The 21,960-nt window shown below is 41.8% G+C and overlaps 1 protein-coding gene across 5 annotated transcripts in view; it reads left to right on the forward strand.

The window, feature by feature from the left end:
* Positions 1-693: 693 nt before the first annotated feature.
* The window catches only part of PLEKHH1 (pleckstrin homology, MyTH4 and FERM domain containing H1), a 45,048-nt gene continuing 23,781 nt past the window's right edge, over positions 694-21,960 (forward strand). For 3 of the 5 annotated variants that reach the window (XR_001864432.1, XM_017741897.1, XM_008639534.2), the window contains exons 1-9: positions 694-865; positions 6,503-6,565; positions 9,688-9,837; positions 12,618-12,701; positions 13,476-13,557; positions 16,245-17,254; positions 20,083-20,161; positions 20,744-20,832; positions 21,332-21,482. Coding sequence is in view for 4 of the 5 variants with exons in the window: in XM_017741897.1 (XP_017597386.1) it covers positions 725-865; positions 6,503-6,565; positions 9,688-9,837; positions 12,618-12,701; positions 13,476-13,557; positions 16,245-17,254; positions 20,083-20,161; positions 20,744-20,832; positions 21,332-21,482 (1,849 nt within the window). In the remaining variant the exon portion in view is untranslated. The remainder of the gene's footprint in view (positions 866-6,502; positions 6,566-9,687; positions 9,838-12,617; positions 12,702-13,475; positions 13,558-16,244; positions 17,255-20,082; positions 20,162-20,743; positions 20,833-21,331; positions 21,483-21,960) is intronic. The other 2 variants (XM_017741898.1, XM_017741899.1) reach the window with 2 other exon arrangements.

Below are 21,960 nucleotides of genomic sequence, written 5' to 3' on the forward strand. Positions count from 1 at the left end.
CTGAGTAGGAAAATAAAAGATCTTCAAAAACTACAGCTTTTTTCAGTTTCTGGAGTTGTGTATATCTCTTGATGTCTACAAGGACCTCAGTAGAGCAGCATGTTTTGTCTTTAGCCCTAACTTATTACTGGATGGATTCTCTTTGTTTTAACAGAGCAACTGTTTAGATACTGGGGCACTTCCACTCTTATTGTCAACTGACTGTGTCAAGTAGTTAAGGATTGGGAACAGTTGCTTAATACATCACATCATCTTAATACAGTCTTTATGAGATAAGACACAGGATGAAAATGTGTGTGTGATATCTGAAGCAGGAGGTTTTAGTGACTTGAGAGTTTACCGCCATACTGGAACAAAGGAGGCAGGGATAAAAAATACTCCTAATCTCTGGGTAGAAGCTGAGCAAGACTGTGAGGGTGGCAGTAAGGTTGTTTCTGGAATATACAGTATAATGCATTAGCAAATTATTTACTCATTTACTCATTCTAAAGGTAAATGTTTATCCATTAAGGGTGACCTCTGGCAGAGGGCAATATCAGTGACTCAGGGTAGTACCACTTAATCTTCTGCTTGGAGAAGAAATGGCCTTTGATACCAGTTCTGTAAGATGGACCAATGAAAACTAGGCACAGGGGTGATAAGTTTGTCCTTCTAAAATATATACTTTTTTTTCCCTTTCGATTCTGTAGGATTTTTAGAGCACCTCGGACGACATCCTAAATGGATGATTAACTTCACAATGGCAGAACTCACAGTGGAGAATGGAAGCTGTATGGACTGGCAAAAGCGATGCCTTGTGTTGGAGTCCCAGCTCTTCAAATTCCGCTTGCAGGCAAGCAAGATCCGAGAGCTGTTAGCTGAGAAGGTGAGGCAGTGGTGACTTCTTTTACTTTGCAATGAGTTACGACACAAAAGCAAAAAATCTGTAAATACTGAGCTATCCAATAGATCTGTTACTTGCAGTGAGGATTGATTAAGTACAGCTTTGCTCTCTGCTTATCAGTTGAGATGCAGAGATGTGCCTGTCACAGTGGTGTAAAGTGGCATAATAAGAATTAGCCTTGTTTACTGCAAAATCACCAAGTATTTGGACTCTAGTGGAAAACACTGTACCAGCAGGATTCTGGATATCTAAAGTGACTGAGACAACTGCAGAGAAAGATGGATGTTTTGGATAAGATCAGTAGGATGAGGACTTGGCTGGCAACAGAAAAGCTTATAAGAGTGCAAATTATGCTATAATGTTGATAAGCCCAGGCAGGGATATGTGTATTGCCATAGTGTTAGAATAACACTTCATATCCAGTCAAAACATCCTGGGGATACTGAAGAGCAAGGCCAGATACTTTGAGATCTGGATGTTAGAAACTTGCATGGGATCTGTGGTTTTAGAGACATCTCCTACTAATCTCCTTCAAGTGCCCTCAGTGAATTTGTTTGCATCCTAGAGGAGAGGACTGGCAAAGATTTGAGGATTTTATTGGACTTTTAGTTTTTTGTTTGTTTTTGTCATGGTGTGAATTTTTTGTGGTTTTTCTTTACCTTAAATGGTGTTGGTTTTCAATTAAAATTAAAGCTTTTTCCCTACCTTTGTATAAAGTCCAAGTTTGTAGGTTGCTGTGGGGATCCTTATTTTTTTCAAAATGTGTCTTACATTATCACAGTCCAGTCCAAGATTGCTCAGATACTCAATTACTGTAGGAAAGTGAGAACAGTTTCTTTCTGTCACAGTTTTACTAATGAAGTTGAAATCTGTACAGCTGACTGCAGTTTACTATACCTAATGACAGATACATTCTAAACTCACTTTTGCTCCATTTTGTATTATGTAACTTCTGTGTATATTCTTGTTTGTTGGTTTTGGATGTAAAAACATCCAGATGACAGCTACTTGAGAGTGGAGTAATTTTCATCCTTCCTTTCACTGTAATTATATTTTCACTATTGCCATGTACTGCATGAGACATTTTTTCCACCCTTCATATTTTAAGGAATTGTGTAGCTTTAAGCAGCTCCTTCATCTCTTCAAATTAGCTTCTGAGATGAACCTTAGTGATTACTTATGTTGAAAAACATTGAAAGTGGTTGTAAAGTCCATTTAGATAAAGGCACATTAAAAAAATCATGTGTAGATGTGTAACAGGTCTGGTAAAGACAACCAGTACTCATATGCAGTACTTTTAAGTTTGCTGCATTATGAAATATGTATTTTTGTGCTTTATTAATTTCTGCTTTGAGAAACTTCCTTACTACCCACACAAGACAAACCCACCTACCAGACTTCCTTGTTGGAGAACAGACTTGCCAGATATATTTTGACTATCTCTTTAGGGAAGTTTGTGGGTCATGGCAGAGAATTAAATTTTCATCTGCTTCAGGGGCCTGGCTGCCATTTCTCCAGCCTTTTAGTCAAAGCGATGTTCCCTTTGTTAAGATTAAGGAGTAGCTTGGTTCAGTGATCAGGTTATTCTGTAACTACTTGTACAGTGCTGTTGTAGCTTTACTTGAAGGGTCAAAGAGCTAACAGGCTTGCAATTCCCAACTCTGAATGTCATGTGGGAAGCCTCAGCAGGGACTGTGGGGCAGCTCCAGCAGGCTCTCCTGCTGCTGGTGGACTCAGACACACAGTGCTCATGCTGAACACTCCTCTTGGGAAGTGTCCTGGGCCTTAGGTTCCCAACTGGTCTGTAATGGTTTGCTCAGAGACCCTCCTTCCCTCCTCCTCAGTCACTGCAGGACACCCAGGCAGTCACAGCAACAGGGGCTCCTGCCTGCGCTGCATCCTTCTCACCCTCAGGTGGGTAGTGATGCAGAACTGAAGGAGGTGCTTGGTTTATGTCTAGTGATGGCAGCTTCAGGGATTTTTGTCATAGATTTTATAGCAACTGTGATTTTTAAGTTTTTTCCCTCATTATGAGAATGAAGAGATTCAGACTTACTGGGAGTCCTGCATTTCAAAAGAGGGTTTTTGTGGCAGTGAGGGGAGACCATTTTGGAAAAATGTGAAGTCTGCACAGTTTGAAGCTGTGTGCCAGCCTGTGGTAAGCCTTGTCCTGAGATCCTTCCAATATGGTTTGCAGCAACAGGAAAATTATTTTTTTTTAAAGTGGTTTTAGGTGGTGAAAATGAAGAACAATGTTAACAAGGGTGTGATACTTGCTCACCAGCTAGGTTGTCTTAGGTCTGGAGGTGACTGATTGAAGGGCTTGAAAACCTGATCCCCCACATCTTAAATTATTCTTTGTAACTAATTTTATGATTTCAAGACAGTTTTTACTGTTTTAGCTCACAAAAAACCTGACCACTCATGCCTGGCATTGGTAGTACAATGTGCTCTAACAGTTTAAATACTTCAGATTTTTTAAATCCGCTTAGATTGAATAATCTAGATCGCTGTTCAGAACATGAGGAATTTAAAACCCAGAGGTTTAACAGGCAGTGCCCTAGTTCACATAGTGTGAACTTCCACGCTGATAGCCTGGTCTCAGCTATCAAACAGAGCTGCCCAAGCTGCACAGAGCCTGGCTGGGGGATGGCATGGTGGAAGAGCCTTAGCCCCTGGTCTCCCAGACAAAGCTCTGCCATTCTGCTGGACCCCACAGGGCATGAGACCCCTGAGTCCTACCTTGTGGGCATTAGCAGGGATCGCGTTGGAAACAGGCAGTTCTTTTCAACCTGACTTTCTTGTACACACACAAGGAAAAGGGATACTCCTTTGTTGGTGAGTGGCATAGCAGGCCGTTGCCTTGGCAGCAAGTTGACCTGGATAGGAGTGAGATCTGGAACAGAACAACAGGAGGAAAATGAAGCTGAGAGGTGTAGGAACTTCTTTTCACTCAATTTTATGTAGCCTCTTCTGAGCCATCGGGAAAGCCTGTGTGAATGGCTGATGGGAGGATCTTTTGCAGCTCTTAGAAGGGCCGTCTGGGTAACTTAACCTGCTTCTGTCTTACTTCAGTAAACAATGAACATTTGGAAAAAGGCTCTTTTGTTTCATGTAAGCATGGCTATTCAACTAGTCCTGTTTCTCCCATACAAGCTGTCTGGGCTAGTGTTTGAAAGAAGAGTTCCGTGCATTTGGCTTGGTTACGAAGTTTTTTATGTGACCTGGGTCACATTGCTTAGTAGCATTTGTCAAATTATAAAGCATTTTGAATGAAAGGACCCATGTAAATACCAAGCATTATTATTAATTCATTGAGGGATTTGAAAGAGCCATACAAGTATGTATGTATTAAATCTGATTGTGCTCCAGTGAGAGTGCTGACACTGGGGATGAGTGAAATAATGATTTCATGTACATGAGGAACACAGCAGTTATTTAACAGTTCATAGTAGGACAACCCAACGATGTAGGACAGGAAATTAAGAAAAGTACAAGTTCATTTAAGGCTACAGAGCAAATTAGGGTGACAAAAGTAATTGATTTGGCTGGAACTTAGCCATGTCACCCTGCTTGCACAAGTTTCATAACTTTTTTGGGATCAGGAATGGTCCCAAGTTAGATTTTCTGTCCTCATCAAGATCCATAACTGCTACCAATGCAAAGCAACTGCTGGGACAACAAGGAGGTTTTCAGTCAGAACAGTGCTGTCTTCTTAAAATAACCTGAGTGTTTCATGATCCTTGTGCAGGATTGAATTATTAGTTTAAGAGGATAGCTTGGTAAAAAGGCCCAGAATTTCATCTGTGCTGTGAATGTAAACCCTGTCAATTAATCAGACAACTAGGAGAAACCATTGATTCTGAAGCTACTGTCTTAAACACTCTTTGTTTCCCAAAGCATATTAAGTCTCCACAGTAATTATTCTTGACATCTCTCTTTTGCCAATGTGTTTTGCTGCTACCTGTCTGGGGTGATGACTGTGCAGACACTAATAGATAAATGCATGGGTACATCACTGTACTGGAGGGACACATACTCATGTGACACAGCTGTTGACGTTAGATTGCCTTGAGCTCAGTCTCTCCTCTAAGACTCTTTGGTCAGAGCAGCTTTGTCTGACTGCAGTCTTCTGTGGTGTCTCTCTGTTCCTCTGCCAAGGAAGCATCCTTGATTTGGATATTAAGTTACAGAGACTGATGTATTTGATTGTTCCACTGAAAAAGCAAATCGGAGAGGTATCATGCTAAATGTAGCAGGTTTTGATCTTCATGGTTTTAATTTATGACATTGCTTTTTTAGTTACGTGACTATTGAGGTGTCTATGTGTATGTACCTTTTGATATGTTTGTTGATAGGGGTCAGTCTGCTTTTGTGTCAGTGAGCATGTATGGAAAGAAGAGTTGTCTTGTTGCCATATGAAGGAAGGCAAATGGAAACAGGGGAATGCTGCCCCATCCATTCTGGGTGATCAGCCCAGGAGGAGTAAGTCCCATTTTCAGAAATACTGGTTTGGTCCTGTTAGTGACCAACCTGAACACTTGGCTCCAGTGCTTTATCAAGAACCACAAAATGTGTTGGAGAGAAAAGGAGCCCAGTTCCCTTTATAGTTTTCCGTCTTTAAGCATGATTCTTTTAATCTTCTGAAGATTCTTCTATGTCATTCTTTCCATAGTAAAACATAAGTAAGTGCTGGAAACTCCATGAAGCATTCCTCAAATTTTGCAACTTGGTGGGTGAAACTTAGTGTCACTGACTTTGTATTAATGGGCTTAAATCTGAGACCCATTGAAGTAGGCCTGGTGGAAGATGACCTTGACAAACATCAAATGAGATACTTGGTTGCTATTTAAAGAAAAATTAAAATGAAAAACAAACAAAAAACACCAAAAAACCCCCCCAAACCAACCACCTTCCCCCCAAAAATGGGCTCTAGTGGTAAATTATTAGAAGAATCCCAGGTACCTCTGCATTTAACGAGAATGAAGAGACTTACAAACACTTAGGATAAAATTCTATTCAGTGTCCTTTGACTTCAATAGCAGCAATGCTCAGATGTCGAATCACAGAATTGTCAGTTTGCAAAGCTCTTCAAAATGAAAAGAATCATAGGAAAATTAAGATCATTGTTAATCTTCTCAGTTATGAGTCTGTGATGCTTTTGAAGCCAAAGCAAAGTATTCACTGGTTATAATGTGGCATCATAGAGAACCTGCTGTGAGCTTTCCAAGATACATTCATTTTTATTTACCATTGTGAAGGAATCCTAGATGAAATAAGATCAGGGAAGAATGGTTCTCTGTGGACAGGCTCCTTGCAAGGACAGCCCATGGTGTGTAAATTGTAGAGATGAGGTCAAGGCTTTGGCACTGTTCCTTTGACCCATGTAATGAATGATGAAGCTCACTAATGAGAAAATGGTTCCGGTATATTCAAAGTAGGGCAGAAGACTGCAAAAGGTCAAAGGCTTTTTTTTTTTCCTGGTCAAAGCTGTCCAGTTAACTCAAAATATGCCGAAAATCTGTAGGCTTGCACAAGTCCTGAGTAAAATGTGGATTTCCAGGTGATGTTAATTTGTTTTCCTTCTTTCCCCCTCTTCTTTCTTTTCTGTTTCTGAAGATGCAGGAATTGGAACAGAGAGTGATAGAAGCAGAGCAAAGAGCTGAGGATGCAGAGAAACAGGTAAGATATTCTTTTATGGTGGCTCTGGTACAAGTCCAGCAGTTAACTCACTCTAAATTCCTTCCAGTCTAGCATACTGACAGCAATCTGCAGTGCTATGCCCTGCTAGGGAAACACTGATTTACAATGGTGGATGGATTTTCTGGTCTACTTCCCAGTCTTTGAGCCTTCGCTGTGAACAGGTGCCTGAGTATGTTGAACCCTAAGTGAAAACCAGCACCTTATACCTTCCTGTCAGCTTCACAGCCTTTACCCCCTTGTCCATGATAGGCATGCTTCGTTGGGGAAAAGGAAGGGAATGTTGTACCTCAGGATTAAATCGCAAAGATAGGGCTGCTTGGCAGGTCCTCAGGAAACAAATACTTAAGAGTACTGGTGAGGACTTGTCTACAAGTAGAGAAGGTTCTGTGAAAGAAGTAGGTTTTTCAGACACACCCTTATCACTTGTTTTGGACTACTTAGTAATTACTGCTCTGGCTCAGGAGCCCATGGAGAAAAACAGTAAGAGCTGGATTCATTGTCTATTACTGTAATCATCTAAAAATTAAGCATATTGTCTAAACTAGTCCTTCTGTGCTTCTTGAGTAATGGAGAAGGGGAGAGAGGCAGACCAGCTTGTGAACAGGCTATAGAGAATAATGTACCTTTGGGAAGCAGACATTCTGCACTCTGAGGAGTATTATAGAAACAGAAGTGCCAAAAAGGGCCAGGTGGTCTGAGCTCTTGTATCACTGCAGATCACTGACGAAGGGAAAGCTTGAAATGAATCAGCTCCCTCCAGCTGGACAAGAGCTGCAGGACTGAGCACTAAGTCAGGGGTTGAAGGGCAGAAATAAAAGCCACACAGCCAAGAATGACTGTCAAAGATGATTTCAGAAGGGAAGGAGTGAATAAGCAGTGTTATAAGCACTGGGAGACATATCACCTGGGAATCAAGAACTTGGAGTACCTGGAAAGGTATTCTGTCTGCAGAACATATTATTCCATGCCAGTTTGATACTGACATCAAGATTTTTTGCTGACCAGCTTAATTCTAGGAAAGAAGCTATGTGTTGACACCATGCTGTTGGTTTCTATGCTAGACCAGCAACTACCAGTGAAGAAAACCAGTTGTTCTTGGTAGTGGTATCAGTAAGTCCATACCCAACCAAGACAGGCAAAGGTAACACAATACAGGCAAAAGTGACAGCTGTGACAGCACCAGCAGGAAATACAGTTATTGCAACTGGCCAGTGAAGAAGGTTTCAATGACAAGGCTCAATGACAGGAGCAGAGTGCCCAGGATATGATGAGATGCAATGACAGCAAGGGACAAGATGGAGAACAAGTCAAATCCAGGTCCAAGAATGGGCAAGAAAGGGAGAACTTGGATGGGAAGGTGTAGCAGAAATCAGGGTTGCCTTCACTCACCTGCCACCAGCAGAAATGAGGGTTGCCTTCACTCATCTGCCACCAGCAGTTCTGTAGCCATATGCTGGCAGGTCCTAAAGACTAGCAACCCTCAATGTTTGCCTTTCCAGCAGTCTTATCCACATCCAGAGATAAGTGTTCCTAGAGAAATGCTACATAGCTGCCTGACGGCCTGAAGAAGTGACAGCACAAGAGTAGGACCATTCCCTTCCACTAATGAGTACATTCACCATGAATGAGAGGCAGCCAACAAATGAGAGGGCTCCACATCACGTGCAAAATCCCTTGTTATCTTTCTCTCCAGGAGTCTGGGGGGTTGGATTTGTTAATTCAATGGACTCCCTGTAGCTGCCAACCTCAATTAAGGAAATCACATGTTTGCAGTCCCCTCACTGAGCCTCTAGTACAGAGTCAGCATTTGGGCATCAGACAGAAAGGAGGGGCCATTTCTTTTTACTATAATCACCCTAAACTCTAATGAAAACACATCCGACTCAGCAGGCTTAGTTTTCTGGCTCGGATGTTGGGTGCTTGCCTTTCTGATTCAGTATGAGGAAGAGGCAATTTGCTTCTCTGCCTAATACAGGCAGACAGGAGGACAAAACACAGCTTCTGCAAGTATGAAGTGTAGGCTGCTCAACAGAGCATGACTAACAGTCTTGCACAGACTTTGTGAAGTGCTCAGATTGCTGCCTGCATTCTGTCTTTCTGGTTCTAAATTTATGCTAAATTTATGGTATTTGGAGTTGGTTTCTTTGCAGATTTAGCTTCTTTGAGATGTGTTGGAACCAGAGATTTTCCCATCTTCAAATGCTGCAGTTAGTACATTTGAGTTAAATTGAGGGGATTCCATTAATCTTTAGAAATGAAGTATTATAATCCATTGTAATAGAATGAGGTAATGGTAAAACGGAGTGGCATTGTTGAGAGACAGAGGTTTTGAAGAAAGCAAAGAGGTTTTAAAAATTTGCTAAAAACCTGAAACGCTTCAGTAGCTACTAGATTTTAGTGCATTGAAACTTTGTCTGTAGTGAAGGAGCTCTACAGTGATCTTTCTCTTGCTGAGATGAAGAAGTGTTGGCACTGGCAGGAGCTCAAAGACAGGCAAATCTTCTGAAGTATCTAACATTGTAACTCCGTAGCAGGTCTGGAGAAAAGACTTGGCGGAAAGACAGGAGTTGCTAAAACACTGTCTTATTCTGGGGATAGGAGGAAGAAGGACCTCCATAATAGATTTTGCTATAGAAATCTTAATCTGAAGCAAATGGCCAGGGGTTTGTGGTATGGTAGTGAATGAGGTAAAAAACTGGCTGTGATATTGCAAAGGAGGAAGGTGTGATGTACCTTGTTCATACGTGTACAGAGACTTTGGTGCCTGTATGACGTCTTTGATTAGTAATTTGATTGTAATATCTCACAATCCACGATGTGTTTATCTATTCATGGTTCAGTTTGCATCTGTTCTTGCTTCAGCTTTACAAATGAATGGACAATGTTCCTTTCACAAATGTGGATATAAACTAAGTGTGATCTGAAGGGTATTGTAGTTTTTGATGTTTTATTTTTCCTTCCCTGACTTGAAAAATAAGAAACCCACAAATATTCTCATTTATTTTCATTCTCTTACCACTACACAAGCAGCTCCTTAATTTGCATTAGTTTGTTTTGTTGTGTTTCGGTTTTTTTCGGTTTCCTTCTGATTACCATTACAGGTCAGAGTTATGGAAGAGAAGATAAAACTAGCTGACGTGAAGACTGGTGAATCTGACAGCACCCTGCACAGGAAATACCAGGAGCTGATGTGCACAATGCAAGGAAAGGAGGATCTGATCAACAAATTGGAGACACAGCTAGCAAAACAGGTAGGGATATTTTCTACAGGGAGGCCTGTAGGTTTCATGAGTTAGAGGAATTCTGTAATGTATAGTTCAAATATACGGATTATGTCTCATTACATGTTAGTCTCTCAGTTGCCTCCAGATCAGCTGTAAGATAATGCCCAGCTCAGTACGAGATCCTCTCTTTCGGATAAAACATCCACTCAGCTTTGACAGCCCATGTCTCTTCATTATTGGAGATCAGTCAGTGAGCTTAAAGGGCTTCCTTATGTTAGTTCTGAGACCCTACATTGTAATGCTACAGTCTGGTCATGGTCTTTCTCTGGCTTTTTGGTGTATAGATTGCTTTGCGGAGCCATTGTGTAGCCCATCTCTGACTCAGTTCATGCTGCTTCTTGGGAAGGGTCTTTTCCCAGTCTTCAGCAGTCCTTTAGCATAGTTCATCTCTTGTCAGATGTCATTATAGAAGAGCAGCTGTTTCCCAGCATGGGTAGTTCTTAGTCTCTTCCATTTTCAGTTGGTGGAAGGAAAATGCTACATACAGCAGGGCTTGTATTGCAGTTCTAGTAAAGGCCTTGCCCTGTGGTTTTTATAACATGAGGAATGAGGTATTCTTATGTGTTGCTAAGTAAATAACTTTTAAACAGAAGTAGAATTTTACCAAAAAAAAATTACTCAGCCATTTGAATTACACTGAACTAATTGTGACCTATTTCAAGGACTGTTAGTAGAAATCTTGTTCCAGCAACAAGAGGCAAAATGCGTTTCTAGAAATGAAAGCCAAAGCTTGGTAATTCCAGACGAGAAACACTCTGATAAAGAGTCACTGGTTTAGTTTCAGACTGGGATGAGATGGTGGCAGAGCTAGGTTACTAAGGGTCCCTGTAAGGCATCCTATTTGTTTTCACTGGGATGGGAAGAGACATGGAGTTCAGAGCATTATTAAGAGAACACTGAGGTCGTGTCTGGACCACACAGTAGTGTGGGACACAAAGAATCTCTAATTGCTTTTGGATCTTAAAGCACAATAACTGCATCTATGGCTGCAGTGCCCGAGTGAATTGGTTCTGCTTTGAGGCAGGGCTTACTAAGCTTGGTGACTATGCTGTCATCGTGTCACTATTCTACTTTAGAACCCTAAATAAAATCTTGGCATTGCACTTCACCATTATAGTGTAGTAATCTGAACCTTTTGCATCTTGAACCCTATTCCAGGACAAGTCCAGGTCATTAGGGATTCAAAGCCAATTCCCATCTGATGGATTTTCAGAGATGGTAGATCTGCTATTTATGCCAGATCATTTCAGACCTGTAGGCACATCTAGTAGTCTAACTCCTGCAAAGGTTGAGACCTGATGATTAGGAACATACACAGTCATATAAAAGGAAAAAAAAGCTAAATAAGTCTTCTTCTTAAAGCATGAGATTTGATTGCTGTTATTTCATTATGCTCAACTACAAATGTTCCTGCTGCCTATAACGTTACTAGGGTCTATTTTAAAGTCAGCAAACATACGTGAATAAGAGCCTTTAAATGTGCAATTGTAGTGATAAATAGCATGTGGTGATTAAAAGTGATGGGAAAATGTGGGGAATTTTGTGCAGTGTGCTCTGCATTTATATGGTATTTATCAGTGTGAAAAACTGGGGGAAAGGACTGACATTTTTATTGTCATAATTACTTGTATCTGTTTACTTCAGAAAAAACAATGTAACAGGGAAACCACCAACTACTGCCAGAAGGTATTAATTATCTTTGCCCCTTAATTGGAGAAACCAGGGCTGATGTGCCATGGAGCATATATTCCTCCTCTCTCCCTTCCCTCCCTTTCTCCTGGAACTGATTTCTTCATGCAGTTGTTTAAATCATTATGCAGATAGGATAGTTTTCAGTGATGTTGCTTCTGATGAAGCCACACAGAAGATAAACCAGAAAGTTTTGGGTGATTATAGTATTAATTCAGCATCTTTCAAAGGAAATTTCCAGAAAAGTTAAAAACACAGCTGAGAAAACACAGCTGCAAAAATGCTGTAGCAATGTTACCCAAGCAGATACTTGGGGGAGCAACAGTCATTGTGCAAATCAACAGTATTGCCATAACACCTTTGTGTGGACTAGAACTTGTTCTAATGGATATGTAAACATACAACTGCTTATAGCATCTGAAATCCTCCTAGCAGGTCTTAGTGTCTTTCAAGATCTAATTGTGGAGTTCTTTTTAAATTTACTTTCTCAGTGAGAATATTGTGTGTGTGTGTGTGTGTGTGTGTTAAATACGTTGTTGGTATTTGCATCTTGTACACCTTAAAAGTTTGTGCCCTACACTTGCACTTACAGCAGCTGAAATCCCTTTTGTTTGGAATGATTGATGTGTTATGAATCAGTTGTAGGGCACTGCTTAATTCTTATTACCTTTGGCCGATGATGTGTGTGTAGGCTGGGGGAACACTACAGGTGCTCAACAGCAAGCAGCAACATTGCAAAACCACATGAAACAGAAAAAGTTGCAGACTGTAGTCAAATTGTGGTAGGTGGCCAATTGTTACCTGACCTGGATTTTGCTATTCCACAACAAACTCTTGAAACAAGTCTCTGAATTTAACTCTAGGGACCATGTAAGGCAACTTAGAGCTTTATTTTTTTCAGAGGCCAGCTGAATAATAGTGTCCAAGTAGCAGTCTTAAATCTTATGTCTGGAATGGGAGCTTCAGTGTTTCAGTCACTCCTGATGCAGTGACTCACTGAGAGCTGTTAGTTGTGCTCTCCTAATGCATCTAATGTTGGGTTTGGTTTTTTGGCACAGAAACAGCTGAGGACTGAGGAAGCCAAAATTGTTCAAGAGAAAGCTGCCAAGATCAAAGAGTGGGTAACATTTAAGCTCAGGGAGGTAAGTCTCTAGCTTGCTGCCAGGTTTCAAGGCCTGTGAGTAAGTGCAGTGGCTGCGCTCCCAGGGGGTTCCTATGTAGGACAATAGTCTGGGGACAGTCAAACTGCCACAGAGGCACTCTGCTTGTTTGGCCCTACATATACTCACTTGTAGGGCTGGGGTCATCAGTCTTACTGAGGGCTATTTATTGGGCAAACTGTAAATGCCTGTGAAGTCGCCAGTGCCCAAAGGCAGTTTCTGAACATTGACTAGTCACAAGTGGCTTTCACCTAGCTTACTTTTACCTCTTCCTCTTTTCTCTGGGTGCAGTTTCTGTTCCTTTCTGACAGAGCACCTGTTACACAAACATGTCCTTTGTTTTCTCGTCTCTGACCTCTCTGTTCTTTCCATCCTGTGGATTTGTGGCTCTGTCTGGGCCTATCTTCTAGAAAAACAAAGATAGCAGTGGGTCAGCATGCAGTTTTAAAGATGCTGTAGTAGTTTTCAGCTGGGAGTGGGCTGTCTGGTCTTTTATTCCAAGTTAAAGACATATTTGAGAAGTGCCAGTAGTTCACACAGTGGCTGTTTGAGAAAGCACAGAAAAATATTTTAAGTGGGTTTTCTAATGATGCTGCTGATTAGAAGGATTTTGAGGTGACTGGTAGACTCACCCATCTTTTTTTTCCCTTGTTAAGATATTTGAAAATAACAAAGATGAAGGCATGTTCTGTGTAGTGGATCACACGTACACCAGTTTGGCATTATTTTTCAGTTTTTATTATTCTTGTTTCATAGCTTGAGCTAGAAAATTACCACCTGAAAACCTGTAATCGGAGACTGATGGAGCAAATTGAAGCTCTTCAGGATACATTGCAAGGTAAATGTGTTCAACTGGCACTGCAGCCCAGTAACCACCACAAGAGTGGGGTTGGCATTCGTGGGTTGGCATTATATTCTTAACTTTGTCAGAAATTAAAACTTGTGACAGCAAGCAGTAGAGTTGTTCTGTTGCCCTGTTCCTTAGCGGGTCCATTTTTAAGACGGGAATAACATGCTACCTGCCTTAACTCTTGATTGTTTTCCCACCAACAATTGAGTATAGACGCCTTTTTTTCTTAGAATCTGCATTTGCCATTAAAATAAGCCACTGAGCTCCTGAGTTAAAAGCATTCATTGAAATACACAGTAGAACTCTCCATTCACTTCAGTGCTGCAGGGGAGAAGTCCCTGATGTATTTCAATGTACCTCCACGTGTGAATTATTCTCATCCCCACAGAACCTCTGCTGGCATGTGAGCTGAATAACTGAATGAACCAAGGCAGCAGCTATTTGGTCTGCCTTTAGGAGCTAGGTTCTTCTGTGCTATCAGCTTGGGTTGGAGAAAGCTGCTTATGGTGTTTTGGGTATTTGCTCTTCTTTGGTGGCTGGATGGAAAACTTTGGTCTCCAGGCTTGAATTCAGCACCTTTCTTTGTAACATACTTTGAAGAAAAAATTCTCTCTCTTTTTTTAATTTTTATTTTTTAATAAGCTTGGTTTGGTCACAGTAAGATGAGCTATTTTCCAGAACTTCACTGGGCACATGGGCAGGGGATATTTCTTTCCTGCAGAAGTCTTTCTGGCATTCCTATTACTCCACAACAAGGGAATAGGGCAAAATTCCTTCTAAATCCCACCACATTTCTAGTGAAATGCTTTATGACTGGGTTTTTCTCATCCCCCCGGCTCTGACTGTTCACAAAAAGAGAATGCCTGGTAAGCTGCGTTAATAATCCGGTATTAAGTGTTCCCTGGATCCCAGCTCTCTGGGCAGTAAACAGCACTGTCCTCTCCTCTTATCCCTCACTAGTCTCACTATGCCAGGCTGAAGTCAGAGGCCTTTGCAGAGAGACAAATCTCTCCTTGCTTGCTATGCTAATAGTAACAGCTGCGTCTTCATAATCTCCTGTCACATCTAGGAAGCTGCAAAAATACCAGTAGTATTTAAAATGAATGGGCTCTTTTCAGTCTACACTAATGATTTACCTTAGGGTCAGGGGAAAATAAGTGCCAGGATTTGTGTGTGCCAGTGTTATGTGTTAGCTTTGCTAACATTCAGTTCCTTGTGACTCAAGTGCCAAGGTCATGCTCTCATGATTTGTCTTTTTCTCAGCTGTTTCCAAGAGCAGGTTTCATCCTCTCCACTGTCAGCAGTAATTTATTCTGCTGTTTGCTCTTCCCTCTGTAACTTTGTGTCTTCAGTTTGTTTCTATTTCCTTGTAAATCCCATGGGTGGTTAAGAATACCCATAGAGTTTGATGTTCAGGCAGCATTTTCAGCAATAGCTGAGCAGAGTCACGCTCACCCATATTTTGCAATTTTCAAAGCATCTAATGATTTGTTTCTTTTTCAGTCAGGCTGAAATAAATATGAATGCCAAGGTCAATCAAATATCCTCTGCCATTCCAAGTTTTACCCCCACTTTCTCATATTCTAAAGCTGCTATTTGGTGGAAATTGTAGAACTGGGATAATCTTTAAATCTAATAATTATGGAAAAGAAGAAAGTATAGTAATTACGAAGTGTAGGTACTAAGGACAATGGAGGCAATCTAGGATCTATCTTTTATGTCATCATCTAACATAGCAACTGAAAGGGCAGGGAAAGAACCAAAAAGAGGAAGATTTTACAGCAAAACCATATAAGTCACTATTATAAAACTTTGTGACATAAAGCACTGTGTGGGTCAGATAGCACAAAAGGATAACAAAAAGCTCTAGGGAAATTCTTGAAAAGCAAGTAAACTCACTGATTGCTGTGATAGTTAAGAAGGTCTCCATACCTTTGCTGGAAGCCTCATCTAGCCCCTGGGAATGGATGGAATCATACCAACTTATTTGATGACTTAATCACTGTAGGTCCACTAAAGCCAAAAGCCATGCTAAGCAGTGTTCTGGCCACTTGGATGTATCTGACAAAGTGTTGTGTGGATAGGTGCACTTCCTTCTCATGTTTTATGAGAGGAGGCATAATTTTATAGGTAAGAGTAAAAACTCCTATATTGCATTAGACTGAAAGCTTGCCTAGGCCGGTATCCCATCTCCTGGTTGGCTGCTCACGTTCCAGGGAAGACCATACAAAATATTGCAGGTAAAGCTGTCCTTCTCTCCATATGCCCTTCCAGCTTCTGCTCTCAGTAGTTTAGGAAGTTCCTAAGCCAGAACTCCTGTACTACTGATACATTACTTTTTCTGGCCTATCTGCAGCGTTCTGTTTCTTTTTTTGTCTGGGAAAAACCTTCCTCCTGTAAATTTCAAATGCTCTGCCTAATTTCATTAGGCACCCTTTAGTTTCACTTTTGTCAGGAACAGTGATTAATCATTTCCTATTCATCTCTTCTGTGCTATTTCCAATAATAAATGTAAGCACTTTAGTTATAACTGTGTCCAGCCATCTTCTTTCCATTCTATATAGTCCTAAACAGGCCAGGGTGCTATTGAAATACAACTGAATGGACACTAGGAAGCAACATTGAAGACATTAAAGTATATGAATGCCTTAACCATATGTTCTCCTTCCTTGTAGATATGACCAGCATTCCTCCCTTTGAATCTCTTTGGAGCTCTGATTCCCTGAAGCCCCGAGCATCGCAGGTCTCTTTTGCTGAGAAGATAGACCAGAAACCTGTGCTTCTTGCACCTAGTTTCAGAGAGGTGTGTCAGACAGGACCTACCAAACATGTCCTCTCTTCAGGAAACATAGTCCTTGCCAATGACACCTTTACTGAGAATGGAGAGGATAAATCTCTGCTTTCCCAGAGCATGCTGAAGCTCATGTCTGACCCATCAAGCTGGAATCTCTCCACAGAGAAAAATTTATTTCCAACCATAAGTTCTGAACACGGTTTAGGGTGCTCTGATCCCATATCATTGGACTCTCCAGCAGAGACCACAAGAATTCTTGAGGCTTTGACCTTCCAATCATCTTTGGAAGGAAACCATAGTGCTGTGAGCACCTTGCAACAAGTGAGTTTGGATGGCACCCGCTTCTCTGATGATCTGAGTGCCAGATTCAACTCCCACCGGCTGGACTCCTCTTCCTCAGGAGAAATAATGAGCGTGCTTGAGGGCCGTCTCCAGACTGCTGAGCCACCTCTGGTTCTGTCAACATCAGCTGTTACAGCACATTCCTTCTGTCCAGGGAGGGAATGCAGCCTTGGGAGTAGTATGACCTTTCCAAAAATACGAACACCCAATACACCAAGAGACAGTATCCAACTAGCCAAGAGACATCACAGCCAACCACAGTCGGGGGTTAATTCTTTCTGTCCTGTAATGCACTTAGAGACTAACACTTTCCAGCCCATAACAGACCCTCCAGTCACCTGTGGGCATGTGGAGGAGACAGACATTGATGATGATGGAGTGATGGAGAAGATGGAGACAGAATGTGGCCTGCTGAGGGGAGAAGCTGGAACGTGTGAGGGAATGTACCACTTACCTGCAGAGCAAAGAGAAGCTGTGAGTTCTGAGGCTGGCACACTTGACCTGGGAGGTAAACCTCCCACACCACCGCTGCACCGATTCCCATCATGGGTAAGAAATGCAAGGACAACAGTGTGAGAAGTGCTGCTTATCTTTGTGCCTGGTAGTCAGGCTACAACACTTCTTGGTCACAAGGAATTGATACCTCTGGGTATCACAGGTTACATTCCTGAGCCACCAAGTTGGACAGTTCCAGATCATGGGGCATGCTGGCTCCGTTGACAATTTTTTTTCTTTTTCTCTCTTTATAAGGGGAAAAAAATCCATTGAAAAAATAGTACTCAAGAACCATAGGAATAAAAATGAAAGGCAAAATGTTCTGCATTGTGGTTTATCATTATATGGGTCATCAAAAGTTAATCCTTAGTTCTGTTGTCATGTAAGATAGAAAAATGAGTCATAAATCCAGTGGACCAGACCAGATAGCTTCAGAGTGAGAAAAAGCTGTGGATACTAGAATAGATACATGGATTAGATCTCAGCATTCCTATCTCATTGTATGCCCCTGCTATTAGGAGAATTTTGCGAAAAACTATGGTAAAATGAATATACATATCCTGTTGTTTTTTCTTACTTTTGAGGTCAGATAGATGAATTATTTATTAGTCCTTGAATTGTTTAGATTGGAAAAAGCAGCCTTCTCCTCATCACTGAGAAGGTGGACAGGTCACTTGTCATAGAAAGAGATCAGGTTGGTCAAGCAGGACCTGCTTTTCACAAACCCATGCTGTCTGGGCCCAATCCCCTGGTTGTCCCGCATGTGCCTGTGATGGCACTCAGGATGGTCTGCTCCATGACCTTCCCCAGCACCAAGGTCAGGATGACAGGCCTGTAGCTGCCCAGATTCTCCTCTGGCCCTTGTAGCTGGTGTCACATTTGCCAGGTTCCTGTCACCTGGGACCTCCCTGGCTGACCAGAGCTGCAGGTAGCTGATGGGCAGTGGCTCAGTGAGCTCTTCTGACAGCTCCCTCAGTGCCCTCGGGTGGATCCCACCTGGCCCCGCAGACTTGTGTGTGTGTCTAAGTGGCCAAGCAGGTCACTGGGCATTTCCCCTTGGGTTATGTGGGCTTCATTCTGATGCCTTTTCCTGCTCTTAAAATCAAGAATCAAACATGGTTAGAAGGGAAAAAGGGACTTTATCTTGGTACTTATTTTAAGGATCCTTAGGTGCACTACGTCCAGGTCAAATGCACCGAAATGCACCCCCACAATCCATCTGGTATAACATTATAGGTTTTACTAATTAGCATATCTATAAAAAATTCCCCAATGAGAGGCTCAAGTGAGCCCCCCTCCCCAAGGAACCTTCCCCCTCGATGGTCTTATCTCAGTTTACAAAATGTGTTCTGGAGAGGACCTTGGTCTCTGGGGCATCTGATCCCTAACTATGAGGCTTCTAAGATGTTTAGTCTCCTAGCTTGACAAATAAGTCTAAGAGTGTCAGCTAAAAAACACTTAAGAATACAAAAGCTATAAAAAGGTATATAAAAGGGTATAAAAGAAAAGGCAAAAAAATCATCATGGCATCAATTCTGCTCCCCCTTCCGTGTCTTCCAGCTCAGAGGGCTGGGTACTTGGAGAGCAACTAGTTTTACCATCAAAGACTGAGGCAAAGAAGGCATTGAGTACCTCTGCCTTTTCCTCATCCTTTGTCACTGTTTCCCACTCATATCCAATGAAGGATGGAGATTCTCTCTTTGTTTCTCATGTGTTTATAAAAGTCTTTTTTTGGCTTTTATTGCAGTAGCCAGGTGAAGGTCTAATTGGGCTTTGGTCCTCTTAATTTTTTCTCTGCATAACTTCATGGTGTGTTTGTACCCCTCCCGAGTCACCTGTCCCTTCTTCCAAAGGTGATAAACTTTGAGTTCAGCCATAGTTCTCTGATCAGACAGGCTGATCTTCCTCACTGTCTCATCTTCTAACACATGGAGATGACCTGCTCCTGCACCTTAAAGATTTCCTTCTTGAAGAATGTTGAGTCTTTCTGGATTCTTTGTCCATCAGGACTGACTCCCAAGGGACTCCATCAACCAGGTTCCTAAACAGGCCAAACTGACAAACCTGGTGGAAATCAATGTAGCATCAAAAGAGACAATTCTCTTTTCATTTGCTTTTTTAAAGGCAGGAGCAAACAAGTGATTTATTGAAACGGCAAAGTCAAGCACTCATTGTTAATTCTTATGTCTTATAAATTTTTTGGTGTACTTGACTTTGCAATCTTAGGTACTTTCATATTATGTATTATATGTGTTATTTCATAGTGAGTTTTGGTTGTATGCTTTAAGGAGCACCAAGAGGTTTCCTAGCTTTGGGGTTTATCCATTTCGCACTAGCTGATGTCTTAGTAGTAGCTCTGCATCTAGATACAGAGTTGGGTTCCTCCTCTGGAATTTTTATCAATTCATGAAGCACTTGGAGATCCTTTGAACTGAAAGTTCTGTATGTTGTTGTAACTGAGACACAGGCTTATTGAGATCATTCCAGGCATTTCTTTCATTCCCTTATTACAGAATGGGCATCCTTTACAGCTGATGACTCAATGAATTGTCCTGGTTTAGGGCTGTTCTTGATTCTTGTATTGTTTATAATTTGGAAAAAAATCCATCTCTTTCCAAGCTGTGATATAGTAATTTATTGACAATTACATGTAGGTGTCCAGTGTGTGGATGTCACGTCTGTAGCTGGGAATTCACACAGAGTTACACACGTCCATTAATGGTCATTCACACAACATACAGTGGAATTCAGCTATCTTTCTTAGAGAGCCCTTCTTCCTACCCAAAGGTGTGACTGTGGTGTGATTCTGCGACATGGGCATTTCTATCTGTAAGAATTACATTTTTGCCTGATCATTGTTGTTCATGGTATTAATGTTTCAGGAGAGCCGAATCTATGCTGTGGCCAAGTCTGGCATGAGGCTGTCTGAAGTGGCCATGGTGAATGATACTTCCAGCTGCTGTAAGTTCTAGACTAGATCCATCCTTAGAGGGAGTTCATGGTGACAGTGTGGGACCTGAGCTTCTGGCTATTCACATTTCTTCGTTTCCTTGCCTGTTTTCAAAGTAAATTTGACCTCATAGATAGCCTCAATAAAGGAAGGGAGGAGAAGATATCTGATTTTGGGGGTGGTTGGTGCTGGGCTGTTTGTGCCTCTACATTCAGGGACATCTTCAGGGATTCCATTATCTCCTCCATCAGTTTTGCCACCAGTCTTCTGCCTCTGCATGTCTGTGGCCTGTTTTTAGTCTTCTGATTAACCATCACCTTTACCTGTTACGGCTTTTATCTGTTTGGACAAGGGTACACCAGATTGCCACTGTACCATGAGGAGCACAGGGTGGGTAAGGTGTCTTACAGGCTAAATGGAGGGAACATTGCAGCTCTCACTGGGAATTGTATGGAATTAATAACACGTCTCCTGGCCTTTCTGAAGCCTGACTGTCCAGGATAGCAGTCCTCCATGTGCTTCTCCATTAAAACCTCCTCTTTTTCACTGGTTTGTATTATTTGCTCTCTTGCTTTCTCTCTGAATTTTCCCAGTTTCCAATTTCTCGTGTTCAACTTCTGGGCCATTTACCTATCTCATCTACAGAAATGTCACAGTGCCAGTCTACACTACGCTGAAGGGGGTAAGGAGTTACTTCACTTTTCCTGTTGTGGAAAGCATGGTCCAGGGCTGCTAGTAACTTGAGACAAAATAGGATGAAACTGTGCAGTGAAGGAAAGAAAATTAGAGAATGTCAGGAAGTACTGAACATCAAAACAATGCAGAAAGAGTAGCAAATGATAAATATATTTAAGAACACAGAACATTGCAACAAGTTTTGGTCCAGGAAGTTGCAGTGTGCACTATGAAACCTAGAGGTGACAGTGGGTGTAGCCTAAGGAATGAGATGGAACATAAGAAGAGTAGGAGGGTGTAACCAGAGGAAACCCAAACAAATCAGACTAGAGAGTCCAGCTTGGAAGTTCTCAGACTAGAAGGGAAGGAGCTGAGGAACCCTGGGGCAGAAGTGGGCAAGGCAGTGTGAAAATAAAGGGCATGGGTTTCTCTGTCTTGTGATTGAGGAGGGATTGTCCTGGGCAAATTCTTCTCTCACACACTAACCATGCAGGTCTGTTTTCCAGAAAGCCACACAGATCAGCAGTGTGCCTTTCTTAGATGAGTCTTCAGGCTCTGATGATGACTGTGGCTCCCATGCCAGCTTCAGGACGTCTACTGCTGGATCTGAGAACAGGAAAGCTAGCATGCCAGGCAGCCCTCGTGCTGTGAAGAGAGGTAAAGTGGGAGTATGGCTACTGAGCAGGATGAACTCCGTCATCACAGGCAAGATGCCCTGAACAGCATCATTGGTGACAGGCAAATGCTCAGGCGGAGTGATGCCAACAAGGAGTTCTCCCAGAATGTGTGCGGACATCAACAGTAAAACAGTAGAAACAAGTTCTCTTAGATGTTTTTTACTGCTGATAGATTTCCATTCAGGCAATTGCTAAACTAAGATTGCAGGAAGGATTGCCCTCCCAAGTTCATCACGTATCCAGTCATCCATACCTTTTCTGTGACTTCTCCTTGGAAGCAAGCTACTACTGACACAATAAAGAAAATGCTTTTTTATCTTTGTCATTGGCTGGTAATTTCTTGACCAGTAAGCACATCTCTCCTTTCTTTGAGAGACATCGGGTAGTTTGAGTCCTGACTAGGACTATTTTTCTTGCCTGCTGGGAGGGCTAAACTGATTCCTTGAATGGAATTTTCA

Source organism: Corvus brachyrhynchos, unplaced genomic scaffold (genome assembly GCF_000691975.1).
Source record: "Corvus brachyrhynchos isolate BGI_N302 unplaced genomic scaffold, ASM69197v1 scaffold115, whole genome shotgun sequence".
Taxonomy (NCBI): domain Eukaryota; kingdom Metazoa; phylum Chordata; class Aves; order Passeriformes; family Corvidae; genus Corvus; species Corvus brachyrhynchos.